We start from the raw sequence: 21,094 nt of genomic DNA, 5'->3' as shown, positions 1-21,094 counted from the left end.
AAGTAATGTGCCAGGATGACTGTGATGGTAAAGCAAGATGGCCAAAGACCAGCACATTGAAGTAACCAGGGAAAGGACCTCAAGGGCTTCTGACCGTTGGAGCTAAGCTAAGTGCCTCAGAATTTAGTTCCTCTCTAAGTTATTAAAAATGCAAGCTTTTGGAATGACTCAAATCCCTTCTTCAAGCTTTATAAAGTCTGAAAAATAAATCTGAGTATCTTTAAAGCTTGCATCTTTAACAACTCAAGTTAGTCAATAAAGCGTATAACTTAAACTCCAAAGTTTCCCAAAGTGTTTGGAATTCTGCCACTTTCCTTCCTAAAGCTAGAGGTTTAAAAATGATTAACTGGAACTTTCCAGAATGGTTGTTACAGCCAAGGCTACCCTCCAGCTCTAGAGACCAACACTGCCCAACACTTGAAAGAGGACCTTGGTTGGAGATGGCCATGTTCCTGTGTGATGCGGTATGGGCATACTCTACCCAAGAGCTAGCACCATTTCTAATGCCGTGTACACACGATCAGGCTTTTGCCCGGCCAAATCACATCGGAATTCCGACGGAATTCCATCTAAAAAAATAGATGTAACTCTGATTAAAGAACTCAGATGGGGCTACACACGATTGGAATATCCGATAGAAAAAGTCCATCTGACTCGGAAATTCCAATCGTGTGTATGCGGCATTAGTGTTGGACAAGGGCTTCTTCCAGAACTGAAAGGGAACTGAACATGTGCCAGGTAAGGGCCACCTTGACAAGTTTCCTTTAATTTTATGCACCAGGCTTGGATTTGTGAAAACACAATGCATAAACAGGGCATAGCACAGCAACGTTTAAAGAAGTTGGTAGCCAGATTTGAATTCTCTTATTCCAACAAATATATCTCCCTTTCTGTTTAATTAATTATCCCTTATGTAAAGTGTAAGGAGCAGTCACAAAGTACTGTGGTCATGGGGAACACTGGTAATGTCAGGGCATAAGTGAGATCTGGTTGGAGTAAGTTTTGTTACTGCATTAATTTGAAGAATCCATTTGCTGTTGCGCACCCACTTCCTGTTATATTTGTTTGGCAACAGGAAGTGTCTTGTTGTACTATAGTTGGGCAATTGAAATTTGTCGAAATGTCACTCTAAAGCCACTATAAGTTTTATTCTTCCAATATGTGTTATTTTTATCTTAAATGAAATAATAATGATTTTAAATAGTGGATCAAGTCTCAAACCTGAGATAAACTTTGATATTGGAGATATGGCTAACATTAAATGGCCAGCGATAGATCAAAGGATCACAGGAAGATTAATTTTTAGAGTAAGTGATCACTTACAGGTCAGTACTTTCAGCCTCATTGTCATACCTTAATAAATTAGTATTTATAAATTTTTGGCTTTTTGTATTCTAGATACACGAATATTGCATCGTAAAGAATTTCTTGGCCACTGGCAGATTTGGGTTCACTTTTCATAAGCATTGTCCCGTGACAGTATGGCAAGATCGGGATTCCCGCCTACCAGCTCCAGGTGTCACAGCCCAATTAAACTTTGGATGGCATGAAGGTGGTAATAAACCAATAAAAGTGTTTTTTTTCTGTCTGTTTAATAAGTGCTAAAAAATACCTTTGAACCAGTCAATAATCCGGAGGTTTCCTGTGTCTTGGGCAGTCATCAGTGTTATCAGTGCTGCCCTATTCACCTATGTGCACTACAGAACCCCCAACCCCCACACTATGTTATAGAGATGAGTAGAGCGGGAGTTTTGAAATCCTAACACACAGGTACGGTGAGTAAGGCTAACTATACGTTATACAAATTTCTTGTACAATTTTCCTTTAGATTTACCAAAACCATATAATATAAGGTCAAACCTAAACACTTTCAATTTGTGTGCAATCAAGCAGGCCCTTGCACTTCATACTTGAAGGTAAATCTAAAGGAAATTGAAGAAGAAAATTGTATAATGTATGGTCAGCATAAATGTTGTCAGCCTAGGACAGCAAGTGTGTTACTATTAGGATCACTGGGTGAAAATAAAGAGGGAAAAAAGCATTAAAAATAAAATATATGTAGTCGCCACATTATAGTACTAGTAAAATGCAATGCATTATATTTTCGTCCTTGGGTTTAGATGCGCTTTAAGTGCATTTTTTAAAGATAACATTTAAAAACATATTAAATGTGTTTAACATATTTAAAAAAATTGCCAGTAAGGCTAGGTTTACGTCTGTGTGTGTTTTAGTGCTTTGCAGATCTGCAGAAATCCAATCCATTTACGTTATTTTCTTTGGGTCCTGTTTACATCTATAAAAATTTCCTGCAGTGCGTTTTTGCAAAAGATGAGGGGACATGCAACACAGTGTGTTTTTTGGATCCATAAACTTCAAAGGGTTGCATCGAAAATGCATGTATATGCATTTTTCGGTGTGTTTTTGGTAAGGTTTTGTGTTTAACAACCAGTCTCCTCCTCCTACAACATACATGTGAATCTAGCCTAGGAGCTGATTGTAATTATTTATTTAAAAAAAAATGGTCTAATTTTAAAGCAGGGCAATGTATCAATATGAAGGTTTTTTCCAATACATTAAATACAACCGATGAAAACTTTTGACTCCTTGAGATGACACGAAACCCTTGAAAGCACTGTGCCTGTAACGGCCCCTTCACTACTGATGGCAGAGCTTTTATATATCAAAGCAATGGCAGCTTACATTGCATCACAGGAGCTGTTTTCTTTCAGACTTTTCTAGCTGTGACATGCTGAGGAGTTGGAGTGGTCACAAACTAGGAAAAATTTACATTTAACAGACAAAGGAATGGGGAAACATTTCTTTAAAAGACAAAGTTATAGACTGATTCTTTAGAATCATAATAGGGTTATTTTATGAGACCATAGAAATATAGTGCTTAGCAACTTCTTTACATTTTTAATATCACCCCCTTTGTTTGCTAAATACAGTTCAAACCTTTTTTCTTTTTGGAAAAGCTTATGGATTTGTTATTAATATGTATTATTACAAGGTCCCTTTAGGTATAGTAGATATAAGACATACTCCATATAGCTTATGTCATTTGTTCGATTTCTGAGAAATAAGGGGCTCGCATTGAGTAGCTTTCCTTCAATCTTGAAGGTTTCCGAATTGTCCTCTTAGGCATAGAAGGTCACTTTTAAGCAAAGATATTGTAGGGCTGTTCCGTTCCTACAAGAAACTCTCTTGCTCATCTGTTGTTCTGTGGTGCTAATCTGCAACCTCTGGCATTGGCACCCGGTAGGTGATAGGTAGGCGTCTTCATCGGGGCTGTGCCGCCCTTGGAATGACTCCTGTCAAAGGGGGAAGGGCAGGTGGGGGCTCAGCACCACCCTGAAGTCCATGAATAAGGATTCTCGGCACCAGAGGTCTCTGCAAAGCTGGTGGAGGTGCTGTAGGTCCCCTGTACAAATAGAGGGCTGCACTGGGATCCAGGTTGGAAACAAGGCTTTGTGGGTAAAAGTATGGTGAAGGAAACATCCTCTGAAGGGCAGAGTAATTACCCGCCTCTGCCAACAGCTCCAGTCCAACTGCAGTCTGCCTCTTCCACTTTGTCCTGTTGGCAATAAAAAAAAAAAAGAAATTACTATGTTATAATTCAATTTTGCTGTCAACCCTTGTGTTAGACTTCAATATGCATTCACCCTGCCACAATTCCTGACTCTGTTCCTGGTCACCTGGGAATTTGGGGTTTTCCCATCCATCTTTGTGTGTTTCAGCTCCTCCTAAAACTTCCTCTAGAATAGGAGTTAAAGGGGTTGTAAAGGTTTTTTGTTTTTTTTTTCTAAATAGGTTCCTTTAAGCTAGTGAATTGTTGGTTCACTTACCTTTTTCTTCGATTTCCCTTCTAAATTTTTTTTTTCTTTGTCTGAATTTCTCACTTCCTGTTCCTCCTCAGTAAGCTTTCAGTCCCAAGGGAGGGGGCGAGCACACTGACTAACCCCCAGCCAGAACGGCTAGGATGATGGGGCAAGCTTACTGAGTAGAAACAGGAAGTGAGAAATTCAGACAAAGAAAAAAAAACATTTAGAAGGGAAATTGAAGGAAAAAGTAAGTGAACCAACAATGCACTAGCTTAAAGGAACCTATTTAGAAAATAAAAAACGAACCTTTATAACCCCTTTAAAAACAATCTAAGAAGTAGAGTGCGTTATAATGGACATAGAATTTGTGCAGATCCACCACGAAAAACTCAACAATGGGGTCCTCAAGAGATATCAAAACTGTCTGGTGGTATAACCCCTCTACTAAAAGCTGTATTATAAATTGTAGGTGGACTGACCCTTTAAGTAAAAGAATAAAAATGCATTTTAAACATGAATTTTGGTGTATAAATAACATAATGTTATAAATTGATAAAGGGAATTTTTAAATAAGGAAGTTCAGGCCATCAAGCCACATATGTTTTTAAATACAATAAAAATGTTATTCTTATCAAAAATTTGATATACATTTTAAAATGATCCTTCTAAATAAAGATAAATCAAATGCGTGATTTTGATATCTTTTGCATATTAAAAATGGTAACCGGCACACAGAATTTAGAATTACCTAATAGAACAAATCTATCTTACTGCTGATATATTGTATTTTACGTTATAATTTATTGGAAAAAATGAAGAAGGAATCACTCACAATGCCACATCCATAAGTTAAAGCAAGAACACACTAAAAAAGGCTACTTCTAAAAGTAACCAGGGGTCGGATTTTTAAGGCATGGAAACAATGGAGAAGTATATATCACAAATAAGTATTTATTAGAAAAAGTACATAATACATAACAGTATTCAAGAATTAAAAATCAGATATAATGATATAGTTTGTACACTGAGCCTTTGTTACACACAAGGGCTCAGTGTACAAACTATATAATTATATATGATTTTTAATTCTTGAATACTGTTATCAATTATGATCTTTTTCTAATAAATACTTATTTTTGATATATACCTCTCCATTGTTTCCATGCCTTAAAAGTCTGACCCCTTGTTACTTTTAGAAGTAGCATTTTTTGTGTTATAATTTATTGCTATATGTTACAGCATTATTTTGGGGGTACATATCCAGTTTTAGCATTCTTCTCAGGATTGGTTAAAAGTGGCTGAAATTTTTGCTGTTTCCAACTTGTTGCTGCTTATGCACTTTAAACAAGTGCACTCTGATTTAGTAGCGGAGCTCATAGCATACTACCCAACAATCCTATTCTATTTGATTTTAGTTGAGTTTTATTAAAAATAGGAGTACTTTTAAAATACATTAGTGCTTTGAATTCAAATGAAGAAAATGCCAGGCAGATTTTAATTCTTCTACCTATGCCCCCCCCCCCTCCGTACTTTGCATCGTGTCTACCATGTCTGTGTAACTGCAGACAAGGACTGAGAACATGAAGACATCTTATTATTATTTTTTTTAGATTTTTATATTTTGTTGATTATATAATCACACACATAAGTTGGACTTGATGGACTTTTGTCATTTTTCAATCTCAACTACCTATGTAACTTTATAAAAAAAAAATGGGCGTGATTTACTAATAGAGCACATTTTCCAATAACTAAGTGAATCAATGTTCTCTTAGAATATCTAGTAGTGTGCAGATTAATTAAAAAAGAAAATACTCCTCTACCTACATATGATTGGATGATCACTGCTGAACACTGCATCTTCATTGGACTAAGTTAACAATGCACTCCTTTAGAAAACCAATCCAATGTATTCAGTCATTAAGGATGAATTATTTTCTGCACTGCATTCATGTGACCACTGGAGATTACAATCTGCTTGAAGAAGGCAGTCCCTGTGTATGTTGAACTATGGTTTCCAGGGCCCAGAGTAGGAATGAGAACAAGGAATGCATCAGGAATCCCTCTAGACATGCATTCTGCTCTCCTGAAATCCACATCTGAAGTCACAGGAAATGGGGAGGGCTTAGCTAAACTCATGCAGGGGCTACCTGGATTGGGCAGTTTGTGATCTAAGTGGTTTCATAAATGCATTGCATCACAGATATAATTAATAAATGCATATCCCACTTTTAAGTACACAATAGTGTGTATTTACTAAAGCTGGAGAGTGCAAAATCAGGCTCACTTCTGCATAGAAACCAATGAGCTTCCAGGTTTTATTACCAAAGCCTAATTGAACAAGTTGGGGTTAGAAGCTCATTGGTTTCTATGCAGTAGTGAGCCTGATTTTGCATTATCCAGCTTTAGTAAACAAACCACATTGTTTACTTAAAAGTGGGGTATGCCTGTAATGGATTCTTGCAAAAAAATACGAGGTCTTAGAATATATCTGAAAATTGGCTAACTCTGGATAGGCTAATAAAACTAATATGTTTTTAAAGTACAGTAATAGCTTAAAGACAGTGTGGCAAAAAATAAAAAAAAATAAAAAAGCAGATGAAAGAAAACAGTTAAATTCTTATTGTATACTTTTTATGATGACTACACTATGCTGGGAAAGAGCATAGTCTTTCTTATAATAGAAATATCTATGGTCGCAGTAGGTGTCATGCCATACTAAATTATAAAGTAGGATTGTCTAAGCTCTAATTTCTAATTTATATTTTAAAATTGCTAAAGGTTTGTTTCATTTAGCTAATCCATTTTTTTTATTATTATCAATTTAATTTAATTTGGGTGTTTGACATCAAAACTAGTTGGAGTTGGTCTGGGAAGATAACTTTTGGAGTTTTTAAAAATTTATTTCTATATGGAAACCACAAAAAATTACAATTGCAGCTTATAGCACTAATACTGTGTGTTAATATAATTTTAACAATCAAATGGATCACATTATCGCATCTTTTAGGTCAGGAATAGAGAACATAACAAGGTTGGTTTACTAAAACTGAAGAGTACAAAATGAGGTGCAGCTCTGGATAGAAACCAATCAGCTTCCAGGTTTTATTGTTCAAGCTTAATTGAACAAGCTGGAGTTAGAAGCTGATTGGCTGCCATACACAGCTGCACCAGATTTTTCACTCTCAAGTTTTAGTAAATCAACCCCAAAGTGTCAATAGTAAGCAAACCAAAAGGAAGCTAGCAAATGGAACTTCCTAAAGTAGACATGACACTATGGGTACCAAACAGACCTTAGCCATACAGTTTAGATAGCTTAGTACCTACATATATCTTCAAGTTACCACTCCAGTTTATTTGTCACTTTCTTATGATGTTGAAATATGTTCCACCCTTTACTATCTCCTACCTGTTTCTATTGACCAGTAAGGCCACCTATTATTTTGATGGGTCAATAGGAAGCAACAGGGCAAGCTTGGATACAAAAAGGCTAAAAAATTGTGTAATAAAATTAATCTGATTAGCGCCTTCCTCCGTGTGCCATTCATTAGATATAGCTGAATGCATCCCACACGTAGTGCAATATTTTACGGAAGATTCCCATATAGTCATCATTTTAAAGTGCACAATAGTTAAAAGGGTCATTACACAAACTGAAATTATAATTTTGGGGATATTTTTCTTTCTAAAAACCCAGAGCTGCAATGTAAATTAAAATATGCATCAGTAGTTTGGTATAATAAAGTGTTCAAAACAAAGGAAATGGTATTTGTCAAAACAGGAAAACATGTTAAGCAGAAAATGAAATGCTCCTGTAGTGAAATTTTAGTTTTGGCTAAAGAGTGGTTTTGGTTTAAACTGCTGATACGTCCAGATTAAAACCCAAATATAAAGATGACCAGGCCATAGAAAAATGTATTTAAGTGGTACAGAAAATGATTGGGCAGTTGGCACATTCGCCTACCATCTAGTATCTATATCTATAACTTATTTATTACCGGTACTTATATAGTGCTGACAATTTACACAGCACTTTACATATATATCGTACATTCAGTACGGTCAGTCCCTGTCCTTAAGGAGCTTACAACCTAAGGTCCCTAATTTCCATTCATACATACACATATTAGGGCCAATTTAGACAGGAGTCAATTAACCAACCATCATGTCTTTGGAGTGTGGGAGGAAACTGGAGTACCCAGAGGAATCCAACACAGACAGACTTCAGGCAGGTAGAGCCATGGTTGGGATTCGAACCAACAACTCTAGCGCTGCCAGGCAGAAGTGCTAATCACTTAGCCACTGTGCTGCCAGAACTTAGAGTTCTGTGAAACAACTTTTTTGTGGAAATACATATCCCAGCACGCTGTTTCTGCATATGGATATTGGGTAATATTGGAACACAGTGACCCCTGCAAAATGACAATATTTGACCTAAAACACTGTCAATTAGGTGATGGTCATGCTGGTGTTGGCGGCAGAGGAGATTCCAATATCTTTTTTGGTCGGGGCAATATGACTAATCCAACATTTGCCCCACAGCACCCCATCCACCAAGGTTTACTGAGCCATCAAAGAGTTCTTTTAGACCCATTGTGATTGATTTACTATAGGAGTACAAACTGTCCATTGAGCAAAGTGAATGTTCACTGACTTTGGTAAATACGGTGAAGCTCTGTTTAAGAGCAAATAATTATACAGTGAAATCTACAATAAAGAAAATATATCTAAACAGTGATTATGTGTAGATTGTTTCCTAGGGCACCATCCTCTATCATTAAACACATGATAGGTATCTACAAAAAATTATTACTTTCTATGTGCCCACTGGAAATTGAAGAACCCCCACATGTACCAAAAAGACTCAGAAAATCCTACAATCACGTACTCTGACCATCAATTATCATAAAATGTTTTGATAATAATTGGCCAGACTATGTGATTTTAGGATTCATGAGTAAAATAAAATTTAGTTTTTTTATCTGTACGTCTTTTTGATAAATATGTTGGTTCTTCAGTTTCCAGTGGGCACATAGAAAGTCCTCAATTTAATGTAGGCACTTCTGAAGCTCTGCTTACTTCCATCAGACAATCATGGCTAGTAAAAATATAGTTTTTTTTTTAAATTCCCCTCACATAGGATTGGGTAATTCAAAGTGAACACAGATGTACCTTATTTACTGATATTCACATTACAATGAACATAGGCTAAGCGACCACATGGTACTTGTTTAGTAAATTAACCCCATTGAATAGGGCGCACTTGGCAAAGGTCAGAACCACCAACCAGGTTCCCAATTTAAACTTTAGAGGGAACGTAGGCTTATGAGGTTTTATACGAGCAAATTGAATGAAAGAGTAGGGGCTGTTGACTTACCTCTGAGCTGGAGAATCTGGGAGGAGATATTTTACAGAGATGGCCAGTGAGATCTTCAGATCTCACCTTCATAAACTGGTCATCTGTGTTAAAGGAAATGACAGAAGGGTGTGTCCTGTGATGAGAAGTGAAAAACATGTTCTCCACTCCTCATCTCAGCTTTATAAACTGGCACACCTGAGAGATCAGCCATGATCATCAGGATCTCGGCTCTTCTCTGTTTGATAAACGTACACCTTAGCCCAGTGAACATGCACTGAGATTAGTGAATAATAAGGTCAAGCTGGGTTTAATTGGAATACCCAATCAAGTGCAATTAACCATTTTTTAAAATTTCTCTTCGACACGATTGGAGCATTGAAGGGAACACACTTAATAACTAAACTTAGTGAATGTTCACGTTAAATAGTAATTGCCCTGGCGATAGAACATCTTAGGGCATAAGTTCAGGGGGTGCAGTTGCTCCAGGGTACGTTAGCACACAGGGCCCAAGAATGACTTCTGCGCCACTTTATTTACTAAATGTGTTCTTACAACACATTCTGTATATAGTAGTGCAGTGCCTTCCTCTTCTCTGGTCATTCATGGAACAATGGCTCCCCCCCAGCATCAGCCCCAGAGGAGCTTATAGTCTAATGACTCTAGCGCAGTCATACACATAGTATGGTTTTTGATTGTAGGAGAGAGCACCAGAGGGAACCTTTTTCAAATATGAGGACAATATACAAATGCCATATAAACAGTGTCTTTGGTGGGAAACAAGCCCAGGGGGGCCCCAGTGATGCAAGCATTTTAGTAAAAAGAAACTTCAACCCTGTTTTATTAAAAATAAACTGCAGCAAACGGGGGGAAGAATGTTAAAGCATGAGACATGAGGGCTGTCCCCATTCTTGTTTATACCTCTTACAATAGCAGTAGATCCGCAAGCATCTACTTGTAGCTCAAAACAAATTTTCCATGTACAAATGTATTAACTACCTAATTAATTACGTACAAGCTGGAGTGTCATCTGTATGATGTAAAGGCACTGCAGCAATCTTGTCCTGACAAACAGATGTGCATATTTAATAGACCATTGTAGAGGTATCATTTACTACATGGAGCAGCGTAGGTGTAACTATTTCTCTAGCAGTGCATACCACTGCTGTGGGACCCAGTAGCTCTGAACTTGCCCGCACACAGAGAAATAAAATCATAGCTATGGGGCTGCTAAGCTGCAACTGTGAAATAATTATGATAAAAATAGGTCATTAATGTAGATTTAGAAATTACTACATACATAGCTTTATAGGTAAGTTGTTACCAAGAAAAATATTATTTTACTTTCAATAGATTTGTATTTTTCAAATACAGAATACAAAGTTACAGTATGACAAATATTATTTTGGTGTACTGCGCTAAAAATGCACAGGAGTCTGGAACTTGAATTTTAAAAACTTGGGAAAGAAGAAACAAAGGGCCCTGAAATTTTGGAACTGAGGGCCAGATTCACAGAACAGATACGACGGCGTATCTCCTGATACACTGTCGTATCTGTTGTTCTATCTATGCGGCTGATTCATAGAATCAGTTCCGCATAGATAGCCCTAAGATCCGACAGGTGTAATTGACTTACACCGTCGGATCTTAGGATGCAGTACCTCGGCCGCCGCTGGGTGGAGTTTGCGTCGTAATCCAGTGTCGGGTATGCAAATTAGCAGTTACGGCGATCCACAAAGGTTTTTCCCGTCGTTACGTCGGCGCAAGTCTTAGTTTCCCGTCGCAAAATTAGGGGTACTTTAACATGGTGTAAAATGACTCCACTATGTTAAAGTATGCCCGTCGTTCCCGCGTCGCTTTTGAATTGTTTTTTTTTCCCGCCCTAAGTACGTTACGCACGACGCGATTCACAAACACATCGCGCCGCCGTAATTTCGCGCAAAGCACGTTGGGAAAATTGCGAACGGAGCATGCGCAGTACGTCCGGCGCGGGAGCGCGCCTAATTTAAATGGTACCCGCCCCATTTGAATTGGGCGGGCTTGCGCCGGACGTGTTTACGATACACCGGCGCAAGTTTACAGGTAAGTGCTTTGTGGATCGGGCACTTACACTGAAAACTTGCGGCCAAGTAACGTAAACGGGTTACGTTACACGGCCGCAATTCTATGTGAATCTGGCCCATAGTCCCTTGGAAGAGTAGGGAGAAGAATCTTGATGGGGGACTAAAATTTCCAGCAAGCCTTCAAATTTAAGCTGATACTGGCAGACCTACAAATCAAAAAGATGTGTGTGTGTTTTTTCTTTTTTTTTTTGTTTATTTTTTAATGATTTGTTTGTGTTATTTTGCTGTTATTTAAAAATAAAAATACTTGATTAAAGCTTAAAGAATTTTCTTGTTAAAAAAAAAAAGATTAGGGAATAATTATATCATTATGAAGCAACATGGCCAAATTCTTTAAAAATATGTTATATTCTATAATGAAAAAAAAGTGTATATATATATATATATATATATATATATATATATATATATATATATATATATATATATATATATATATACATATATATATGCTTTTATTTTAATATTAAAAATAAGTAGACCTCTTCTAAACATGTATGTAATTTTTACATTTTAAAGTTTATGGTAAAATAACAAACATATTGTGGATTTTCATGAAGAAGCCCAAAAATGCAGCAAAATAAATGTGAAAGACAAATCTAAAAGTATTAAAAAAAAAAACTGAAGTGAAAGTTGTAAGCCAGGAAAGACCAAGGGACATGTATAAATATTCTCCTTTCTAAGTCAATGTGATCCCCTTAGGACACCTTGCTGGGATTGTCAAAATCTATTGTACATATTCTATAATAAATCAATTTCATTCGCTGCAGAGCTAACCTCATATATTTTGAGACTCTCGTTCTCTTCTACTAAAAAAAATAGTCCTATTTTCAGGACTAAATTATTCATAATTCATAATTATAATAACTGTGTAATTACTGGAAACAGGCTGTTAATTATTGATGCTCAAAGCAGCAATTGGTAATTTATTATTTATGTGTCAATGTGTTATATAGCCGTGTTTATTTAAAGTACAACTTTGTTATTTTACTAACAGGCTACTGGATACCACAAAAAATGTATATGTATATGAATATTATTGTAGTGTCCCGTAACTATCTTTAATCACACACACACACACACACATATATATATACATATATATATATATATATATATATATATATATATATATATATATTTCCTCACAAAAATATACAAAAAATTTAAATTAGACTGTTTGTAACCTTTTTCCCCAGATTATCCCAGAAAATGTGCTTTCCATGTTTTTTTCATGTACAAAGCAATTCTATAAAAAATATAGTATATCACAAAAAAAATAGAACCTGTCCTTAACTATGGACATGTTACATTAAATTTAAAATTTGCTTTTCAGGAAAAAATGCAAAAAAAAAAAAAAAAAAAAAAACAGTATGGCAATATTTTTGATAATTATAAGTAGCCAGATATGCTGTAAATAAATAAATAAATAAATAAACAAATACAAGTAATAAATAAAAATATATATATTGCTGTAAATAATAATGTGATATTTTTGTATTGGGTTTAAAAAAATCATACATTAAGGAAAAATAAATATAGCAATATGATCATTAGAGGTGAGCCTCTAATGTTCCTTCCCAGACAAAGAGAGTTATTAACACATATATAATTACACTGGTTACATTATAGCTTAGTGCTTTATAATAAGAGACTTATATGCCAACTGTGTTAATAATTCCAGTCATTCATCTTGTCTAAGCACGTGGATAAAAAGTAACTTAATACACCTCCACCTGGTAATCCTATTCACAGAATAGGTGTTATAATTAGAGGAATCTTTGGATCATCTCTAAAGTGACATTATCCTTTACAGGGAAGAAAAACACATTGTAATATTCTTACCAATTAATAAATTAAAAAAAGGAATTCAGTGAATTATTTTATATTACATTTAGAGCTAAAAATTGCAGTAACAGTAATACAATATCAGAAACTGTATTTATGTTTCTTATCAAATTATTTAATATTACATGTAGAAACTAAATAAATTAAAGTGGTAACAGTAATAAAATATCATGTTTCTTATCAAATTATTTATATTAAAATTAGATTAAAAAAAACAGTAGTAACAGTAATAGAATATTAGAAAATGTATTTATGCTTCTGTATTTTATACTAAATTTAGGTCCAAATAAATTACAGTGGTAACAGTAATAAAAGACCATAAAATGTTTCCTATATTTTCTCTGACCACAATAAAATAAAAAATTAGAAAAAAATATACATTACCAGATTAGGGGGGTGGGGTGCTGTATAGTATAGAAAACCTATTTAGACACTTATAAGATTGTTTTGGTCCTTTTTCCCCCCCACAAAATAATAAACTTGAAAAAAAAAGGTGTTTGTAATATTTATAACTATAGCATCCACGTGATGAGTTAATTTTAAAATGATCACATGGCATTGTGTCTCTTGCTATCTCCCTTTTAGCTCTGTGTATGTATGTATATATATATATATATATATATATATATATATATATATATATATATATATATATATGTATATATATATATATATATATATATATATATATATATATATATATATATATATATATATAAATAAATATCTATGTATCTATAGATAGATAGATAGATAGATAGATAGATAGATAGATAGATATAAATAAATATAAATATATATATATATATATATATATATATATATATATATATATATATATATATATATATATATATATATATATATATATATATATATATATTCAGTATGTATAGTCAGTTTTCTTTACTGGATGGGACTGTTGAGTTGGTAGTTGGTTGAGTTTTAATTTACCTTTGACATCTACTCTACTACATTTGACAGCTTGCAACTACAGAAAAAAAACGCCTCCATTTAATCACTTTTGCTTGCTATCATTATATTGATGAGTTACAAATTTTGGATTTTTTTTTTTCATTAAAAAAAATCCACTGTATTTATACTCATGCGCATTTGACGCCCGGCGACTCTGCAATTGCGGCAAAATAAGACTTTTTCTTCTCCTTGGCTTTTCCAATCCTATACAGTTGTATCTGAGCAACCTAAAAAATGTTCTACTGCTCCCAGGGCTTCCACAGCTCGGGGTGCGTCTGCCTGTTTAGCCTGTGGCCACAATGCAAGTTCTAGCATGTCACCAGGAAAAGTGTCACAGAGAAGGATGGCATTGATGCCAATTAATAATGCCTAAGCTCTCACCTCCTGTTCTGGTACCAAGTCTTGACCTGTGTGTCTGTGAGGTTGAGTGAGGCTGCCAGCTCCATCCTGTCCTGAACACTCAGGTACTTCTGTCGCTCAAAACTTCTCTCCAGCTGCGCCAGTTGATGGTCGGTGAAGGCGGTGCGGGCTTTCCGGGGCTTCTTCAACCTCACTGGGGGACTGTCCCTGGAACTGGAAATCTCCCGATCTCCCTCTTCTTTCACTGTAAAATATATCACTGGTAAGAGACCATCATCCGACCCTGACCATCAGACCCCCTTCAATTGAGGAGTCCTTCATTCATTCATTTCATTCATTTATATTTCACACTCAGCAAGTTCTCATCTCCTCCAGGAAACTCCACAGACATCTACACCTTTCTAATGTGGACAAAAAAGGAAGGAAGGAGGGAAGGAAGGAAGGAAGGAAGGAAGGAAGGAAGGAAGGAAGGAAGAAAGGAAGGAAGGAAGGAAGGAAGGAAGGAAGGAAGGAAGGAAGGAAGGAAGGAAGGAAGGAAGGAAGGAAGGAAGGAGAGAAAGAAAGAAAGAAAGAAAGAAAGAAAGAAAGAAAGAAAGAAAGAAAGAAAGAAGAAAAATAAAAGAAAGAAAGAAAGTAGAAAAATAAAAGAAAGAAAGATAACTGATATGAAATATTTATGAGAAAAAATGAAAAAAGAAAAGAAAGAAAAAAAGAAAGAAAGTGCTATAGGAAATGTGGCTAGACCAATAATTGATAAACCGAAAAAAAAAAAACCAGTCAGGTTGCTATGTATGTCTCATGATAAAACGTGTAGTAGATCAATAAACGATAAACAGTCAATAAATGGTCACACCCAACAGTTCAACTCGACTCTTGTAGAACTACTAGTAGCAGAAAGCCTAGCCGCTGGATATTCGAATATTCTTGCTCTATGACAGTTTTTTTTATTTTGTTTTTTTTTTCTCACAAATCCGATTGTGGTGCAACACTACACCTTTCCTATAGCGCACACAGTGGTGGTGGAGAAGGACATGGAACGATTCTATGACACCGACAGAGCTCAGGATGGAGCATACATACACAGAGAGGAAGGGCAGCTATATGTACAACTGGGGGGCTCTGTATTTATACAAGGTCATTAGTAACTATGAAATCATTTAGAATAATAGAAACAACAGCTGAGACAACAGCTTATCTATCTGTTCTTTATCTTTCTTTCTTTCTTTCTTTCTTTCTTTCTTTCCTTTTCTCTTTTTTTCTCTTTCTTCTCTTAGCTCCAAATTTCACTACTATGACCTATGTAGGATGATGAAATGAAGACCCCCTAATTCCCATTACCAGGGCGCATCGGATGTACTGCAGTTCTTTTGTCTTTTCTTTCTTTCTTTCTTTCTTTTTTACTTACTTTCTTTCTTTCTTTCTTTCTTTCTCCCTCTCTCTCTTTTTCTCTTTCTCCTCTCAGCTCTAAATAATTTCTCTACTATGACCTAAGTAGAATGATGACATGAAGACCCCCTCATTCCCCTTACCAGGGTCCATCAGATGTACTGCAGTTCTTTTCTCTGTCTTTCTTTCTCCTCTCAGCTCCAGATTTCTCAACTATAACCTATAGTAGTATGATGACACGAAAACCTCCTCCTTCCCCTTACCATGGCTTATCATGTATATTGCAGTTTAACCACTATGTGTTGAGTGTATATTCGTTCTTTTCTTTTCTTTCTTTTTTCTCTTTCTCCTCTCAGCTCCGAATTGTTCTACTATGGTCTATGTAGGATGATGACATGAAGACCCCCTCATTCCCCTTACCATGGCTTATCATATGTACTGCAGTTCTTTTCTTTCTTTCTCTTTCTTTCTTTCTTTCTTTCTCTTTCTTTCGCTTTCCTTATTTCTTTTTCGGCTCCAGATTTCTATACTATAACCTACCTATGTAGGGTGATGACATGAAGACCCCCTCATTCCCCTTACCAGGGCTTATCATATGTACTGCAGTTCTTTTCTTTCTTTCTCTTTCTCTTTCTTTCTTTCTCTTTCTTTCTTTCTTTCTTTCGCTTTCTTTATTTCTTTCTTTCGCTTTCTTTATTTCTTTTTCGGCTCCAGATTTCTATACTATAACCTACCTATGTAGGGTGATGACATGAAGACCCACTCATTCCCCTTACCAGGGCTTATCATATGAACTGCAGTTCTTTTCTTTCTTTCTCTTTCTTTCTTTCTTTCTTTCTTTCTTTCTTTCTTTCTTTCTCTTTCTCTTTCTTTATTTATTTCTTTTTCGGCTCCAGATTTCTATACTATAACCTACCTATGTAGGGTGATGACATGAAGACCCCCTCATTCCCCTTACCAGGGCTTATCATATGTACTGCAGTTCTTTTCTTTCTTTCTTTCTTTCTTTCTTTCTTTCTTTCTCAGCTCCAGATTTCTATACTATAACCTACCTATGTAGGGTGATGACATGAAGACCCCCTCATTCCCCTTACCAGGGCTCATCAGATATATTACAGCTCATCCACTATAGGGTTGAGTGTATATTGGTTTCTTTCTTTCTCTTTTTCTTTCTTTCTTTCTTTCTTTTTATTAATCTATCCTTCCCTCTATCTCTAATTTATTTTCTTATTTTCATGGTCCTTGCTTCTTCCGATCTATCTATCTATCTGTCTGTCTGTCTGTCTGTCTGTCTATCTATCTATCCATCTATCTATCTTCATATCTACCGTATGTACCTAAGATTACAGATAGGATATCAGAGTGACATCCTCGTTTCATTAAAATAGCCTGTATCAGACTTGTACAAGGGTTTATGGGGCATTTTATTGTACGAGTTTCCTCTATTGACAAGTGTGAAGTTGATTCTCCTCTCCATAAAGACAATAATCCGCTTAATTGAGCCACCAGGGAGCCGCTATCCTTCAACCAGAAACTCCCCACCGAACCCGGCTTCCCTGCGCTGCCCCTCTCCGCCTGCACCTAGCGGGGGAGCCTACCGACACCAGCCCGGTGGAGTCATTATCCGACCCCGGCTACGGCAGATTAGAAAATAAATCATAATAATATTAAGTAAAATAAACTTAATCTTCCTATGTATATGTCTTTGCATGACTGCCTTGGCACATACATATACAAACATACACCTGAATATACAAAGACATCAATATTTTACCAAAACTGTTCATTTAAACACATTTATGTTTCCAGTTTGAACTTATGTTTTCACCAAATTCACAAAAAAACACTTCTTTAAACAATAAAATAATGAATTAAATAAATTCACAAAGAAAGAAAGAAAGAAAGAAAGAAAGAAAGAAAGAAAGAAAGAAAGAAAGAAAGAAAGAAAAAGAGATAGAAAAAGTAAAAACAGAAAGAAAGAAAGAAAGAAAGAAAGAAAGAAAGAAAGAAAGAAAGAAAGAAAGAAAGAAAGAAAGAAAGAAAGAAAGAAAGAAAGAAAGAAAGAAAAAGAAAGAAAAAGCGAAAGAAAGAAAATAAAAGAATAAAAAAAAGTCTTCACCAGGATAAGTATGGTAGGAGAGAAGATTTATATATATATTTTTTAATTTTGTTACTTATTTAACACAAAAATAAGCAGTTATTTTTAGTTGAGTCCAATGAGATCTGAAGATCGCAGTCACATGTCTAAAACAAGTAAAACTCCTCAAAATGTAAGCCTATTTTAAATTTGACCCAAAGGTGAATAAATAGGCGGCTTTTGCTGTGAATTTTAGGATGTATTTTTTGCATAGTACCCTCAGCAGGTAGAAAGGGCAATAAAAAGTAACACTACCCTATGAACTTATATATGTGTGTATATATATATATATATGTGTGTGTGTGTGTAATTTTTTTTTTTTTTTTAATACAACATAAAAATGGAATCTGATTAACGAATTAGTCAAAAGATAGAACAAATCTGGCTCTGTAAAAGTTAATGCATAATTTAAAAAGAATATAGATTTTTTTTTTCAGCATACTTTTTAAATGGAATGTCTTTTGAATGACGCCCGAGCGGAGCCTTTTTAGTTTTCCCCTAATTGCATGGTAATAGATAGACCAGGCTTGTAGCACTAATTTGGAGAGCCACTTTTATGTTAATTCGTTACATATTTATTCTTAATATTTCTATCAGATAATGAGGCCTCTAAGGGGAGGCTTATGGTGTCGGGATTTTAATTCATTTTTTTTTTTTAGCATCCTCTAACTACATTTCCTTGATAGCAATTGTTTTTATGTATTTTTTTTTATTTTATGAATTTGTTTTATCCTATTTTTGTATGTATTTTTGTATTTGTATGTATAATTGTTTTTATGTATTTTTTTTATGAATTTGTTTTATCCTATTGTTGTATGTATTTTTGTATTTGTATGTATACTTGTTTTTTTATGTATTTTTTTTATGAATTTTTTTTATCCTATTTTTGTATTTGTATGTTTAATTGTTTTTATGTATTATTTTTTTATGAATTTGTTTTATCCTATTTTTGTATGTATTTTTGTATTTGTGTGTTTAATTGTTTTTATGTATTTTTTTTATGAATTTGTTTTATCCTATTTTTTCATTTTATTTTCTATGTTCTTTTTTTCGCATCATCCAACTAACTACGTTTTTTTTTTTATTTATTTATTTTTTTTTTTCTCAAATAACGTTTTATTGAAAATAGTTGCTTACAGCATACAAAAGCACTGAATACAGCATAAAGGAAGATGTACAAAGTAGGACACAAACCTGCATACGTCTATTTATTTAATTTTATTATGAATATGTTTTCTTCTATTTTGTATGTATTAATTAATACTACTACTACTACTACTACTAATAATAATAATAATAATAGTACAATTAAATGAATATTTTAATTCTATAAATGTAAAAATATTAACACTGATCCTTCTTTGATATCTATAACGTGTTACCGTTTTTTATTTAGTTTTGTGTTTATTTCTTTTGCAATATTTTTGCCCACCTATGTGATAGAGGCTGCCCAAACGCAGCGACTCACCTTTACCTTTATATTCGGATTCTGAGGATGTGGAGCTGCTGCTTTTCTCCAGTTTGTCCCTAAAGTCCTCTGCAGCTTTGCTGGACAAGCAGTGACTCAAGTCCTGGGCTGGTTGCCCATTGCTGGAGTAAGGAGCGCAGGTGGCCAGTGGCTTGCAGTCCGCTAGGATGTCCCGGATTAAAAATGAAGAGGTGACGGTCCTGGACTGGGATGGAGCTGAGAGGACCTGGACCCCTGGCTGCAGGTGGGACTCAATGGCCAAGGCGACCCCTTGCCTGGAGCTGACCGAGTCCATGCATTCTCTAGATGGGGAAGGTGGAGAGGAGCAAAGGCTACTGACCTCAGAGCTGGGACTGAGCTCCAAGGGGGACCTGCTCTCCCCCATCAGTGGGTCTCCTTGGGCGAGCCCGGGGCTACCAGCTCTGTGGGACAAGATGGTGTCAATTCCAAACCCGTTGGAGCCCTCCATTCCGGTCAACTTTCAAAATGTCATTGAGGCTGAAGGAGCCGGCAGAGGAGAATCGGTGACTGTTATATCCCCAAGTTGTATTGGTCCTTATGGACAGTCTTAGAGAAGGTCCTCATCCATAGCTCCTCCAAGGTCTTCTCCAGCCAAGTCCCACTTATGACCAGTCCTGTGAGGTGGGTGGCCAGGAGCCCTCAGAAGACAAATCAATGGAAGGTTGGAGCAATGATGGTAAAATCGATGAGTGGAGGGAGAGGAGATAGAGAGAGAGGGGGAGAGAGGGCTAGGGAGAAGTCTTCAGCTGTGGAGGAGATACAGGATGGCAGAAAGTAGAAGGCTCTGATCTCTCATCAAACACAACAGGCAATGCAGGGGGGTCACCAACTGATACGTCCCACTCCCATCCTCCCTGAGGACCAGGCTGGGACCACTCAGGACCAGGGAAGACTTTCAGCACCTTGGAGAGAGAAAGAGAGCGCCAATGCACCAGAATCCAGAAAGAGAGAGGTAGGTGACCAGCTCTGGTCTTGTCCTGTCCTCTTCTGGTCACCGACCACCGACAACCACCCCAACCAGGGTCTTCTTCTCTCTACAAGACCTCGTGCGCTGTGTCCTCTTCAAAGGCCGTCCAATGGGGTCACATGTCTCTGTATTGAAGTGTGGAGGGGGGAGGGGAGGGGTGACCACACTCTCAGATCTCCTTCCACTCCTCTGTCACTTCACCTCTTCTTCCTCCGTACAACTTCTGTCACTTTCCAGCAGCTCCGCACAGTGTCAGCAGCGCACGTGTCAGCACGAGCTGCGCTCTCATTGGCTGCGGGGACCCCCACCACCACCTGATGACGTCACACTATGAAAAAAGAGAACCTGATCCCCCTTTCAGTTTGATTAAAACAGACAGTGAATTAATTACAGCAGCTCACGGCCCGGTGTTTACAGCCAATTTCCACCTTGTTTGCTCTCATCCCATCATTCATGAGGCTCTAATGATGGGCTTAACCCTCTCCTGCCTGCAGCACACATCCCTCACTGCCTGCCTGCCTGGATGGATGGGCTACTATGGGCACGTGGGACTCCCATCCATGGTCTACTTTACTATTATTATTATTATTATTCAAACATGTCACTGCTAATATTATCCCATCCATTGTGTA

General features: G+C 36.2%; 1 protein-coding gene across 2 annotated transcripts; it reads right to left on the bottom strand.

Annotated features, from left to right (window-relative positions):
• Positions 1-2,467: 2,467 nt before the first annotated feature.
• BARHL1 (BarH like homeobox 1) lies at positions 2,468-20,684 on the bottom strand. 2 transcript variants are annotated; one of them, XM_040324420.1, is made up of 3 exons: positions 19,475-20,684; positions 14,505-14,727; positions 2,468-3,574 (listed from the first exon to the last, which is right to left on the bottom strand). In XM_040324420.1, exons 1-3 carry the CDS (start codon positions 19,941-19,943, stop codon positions 3,280-3,282), a joined length of 987 nt encoding a protein of 328 aa, XP_040180354.1. In that variant the 5' UTR covers positions 19,944-20,684; the 3' UTR covers positions 2,468-3,279. The 2 variants fall into 2 exon arrangements, with proteins under 2 accessions (XP_040180354.1, XP_040180355.1); XM_040324421.1 differs by having other exon boundaries at positions 19,481-20,684.
• Between the last annotated feature and the right edge of the window lie 410 nt (positions 20,685-21,094).

The sequence above is a fragment of the Rana temporaria genome, chromosome 9 (genome assembly GCF_905171775.1).
Source record: "Rana temporaria chromosome 9, aRanTem1.1, whole genome shotgun sequence".
Taxonomy (NCBI): Eukaryota; Metazoa; Chordata; class Amphibia; order Anura; family Ranidae; genus Rana; species Rana temporaria.
The sequence above is the reverse complement of the archived record's forward strand: the minus strand, read 5'-3'. Positions and strand labels throughout refer to the sequence as shown.

What these genes read in the sequence shown, in the direction of transcription:
- BARHL1 (XM_040324420.1), bottom strand. Translation starts at nt 19,943, where the DNA reads ATGGAGGGCTCCAACGGGTTTGGAATTGACACCATCTTGTCCCACAGA. An exon ending in ATCCGAATATAAAGGTAAAG is followed by an intron (nt 14,728 to 19,474) that starts GTGAGTCGCTGC and finishes TATATTTTACAG; the next exon opens with TGAAAGAAGAGGGAGATCGG. An exon ending in ACTTGGTACCAGAACAGGAG is followed by an intron (nt 3,575 to 14,504) that starts GTGAGAGCTTAG and finishes TATTGCCAACAG; the next exon opens with GACAAAGTGGAAGAGGCAGA.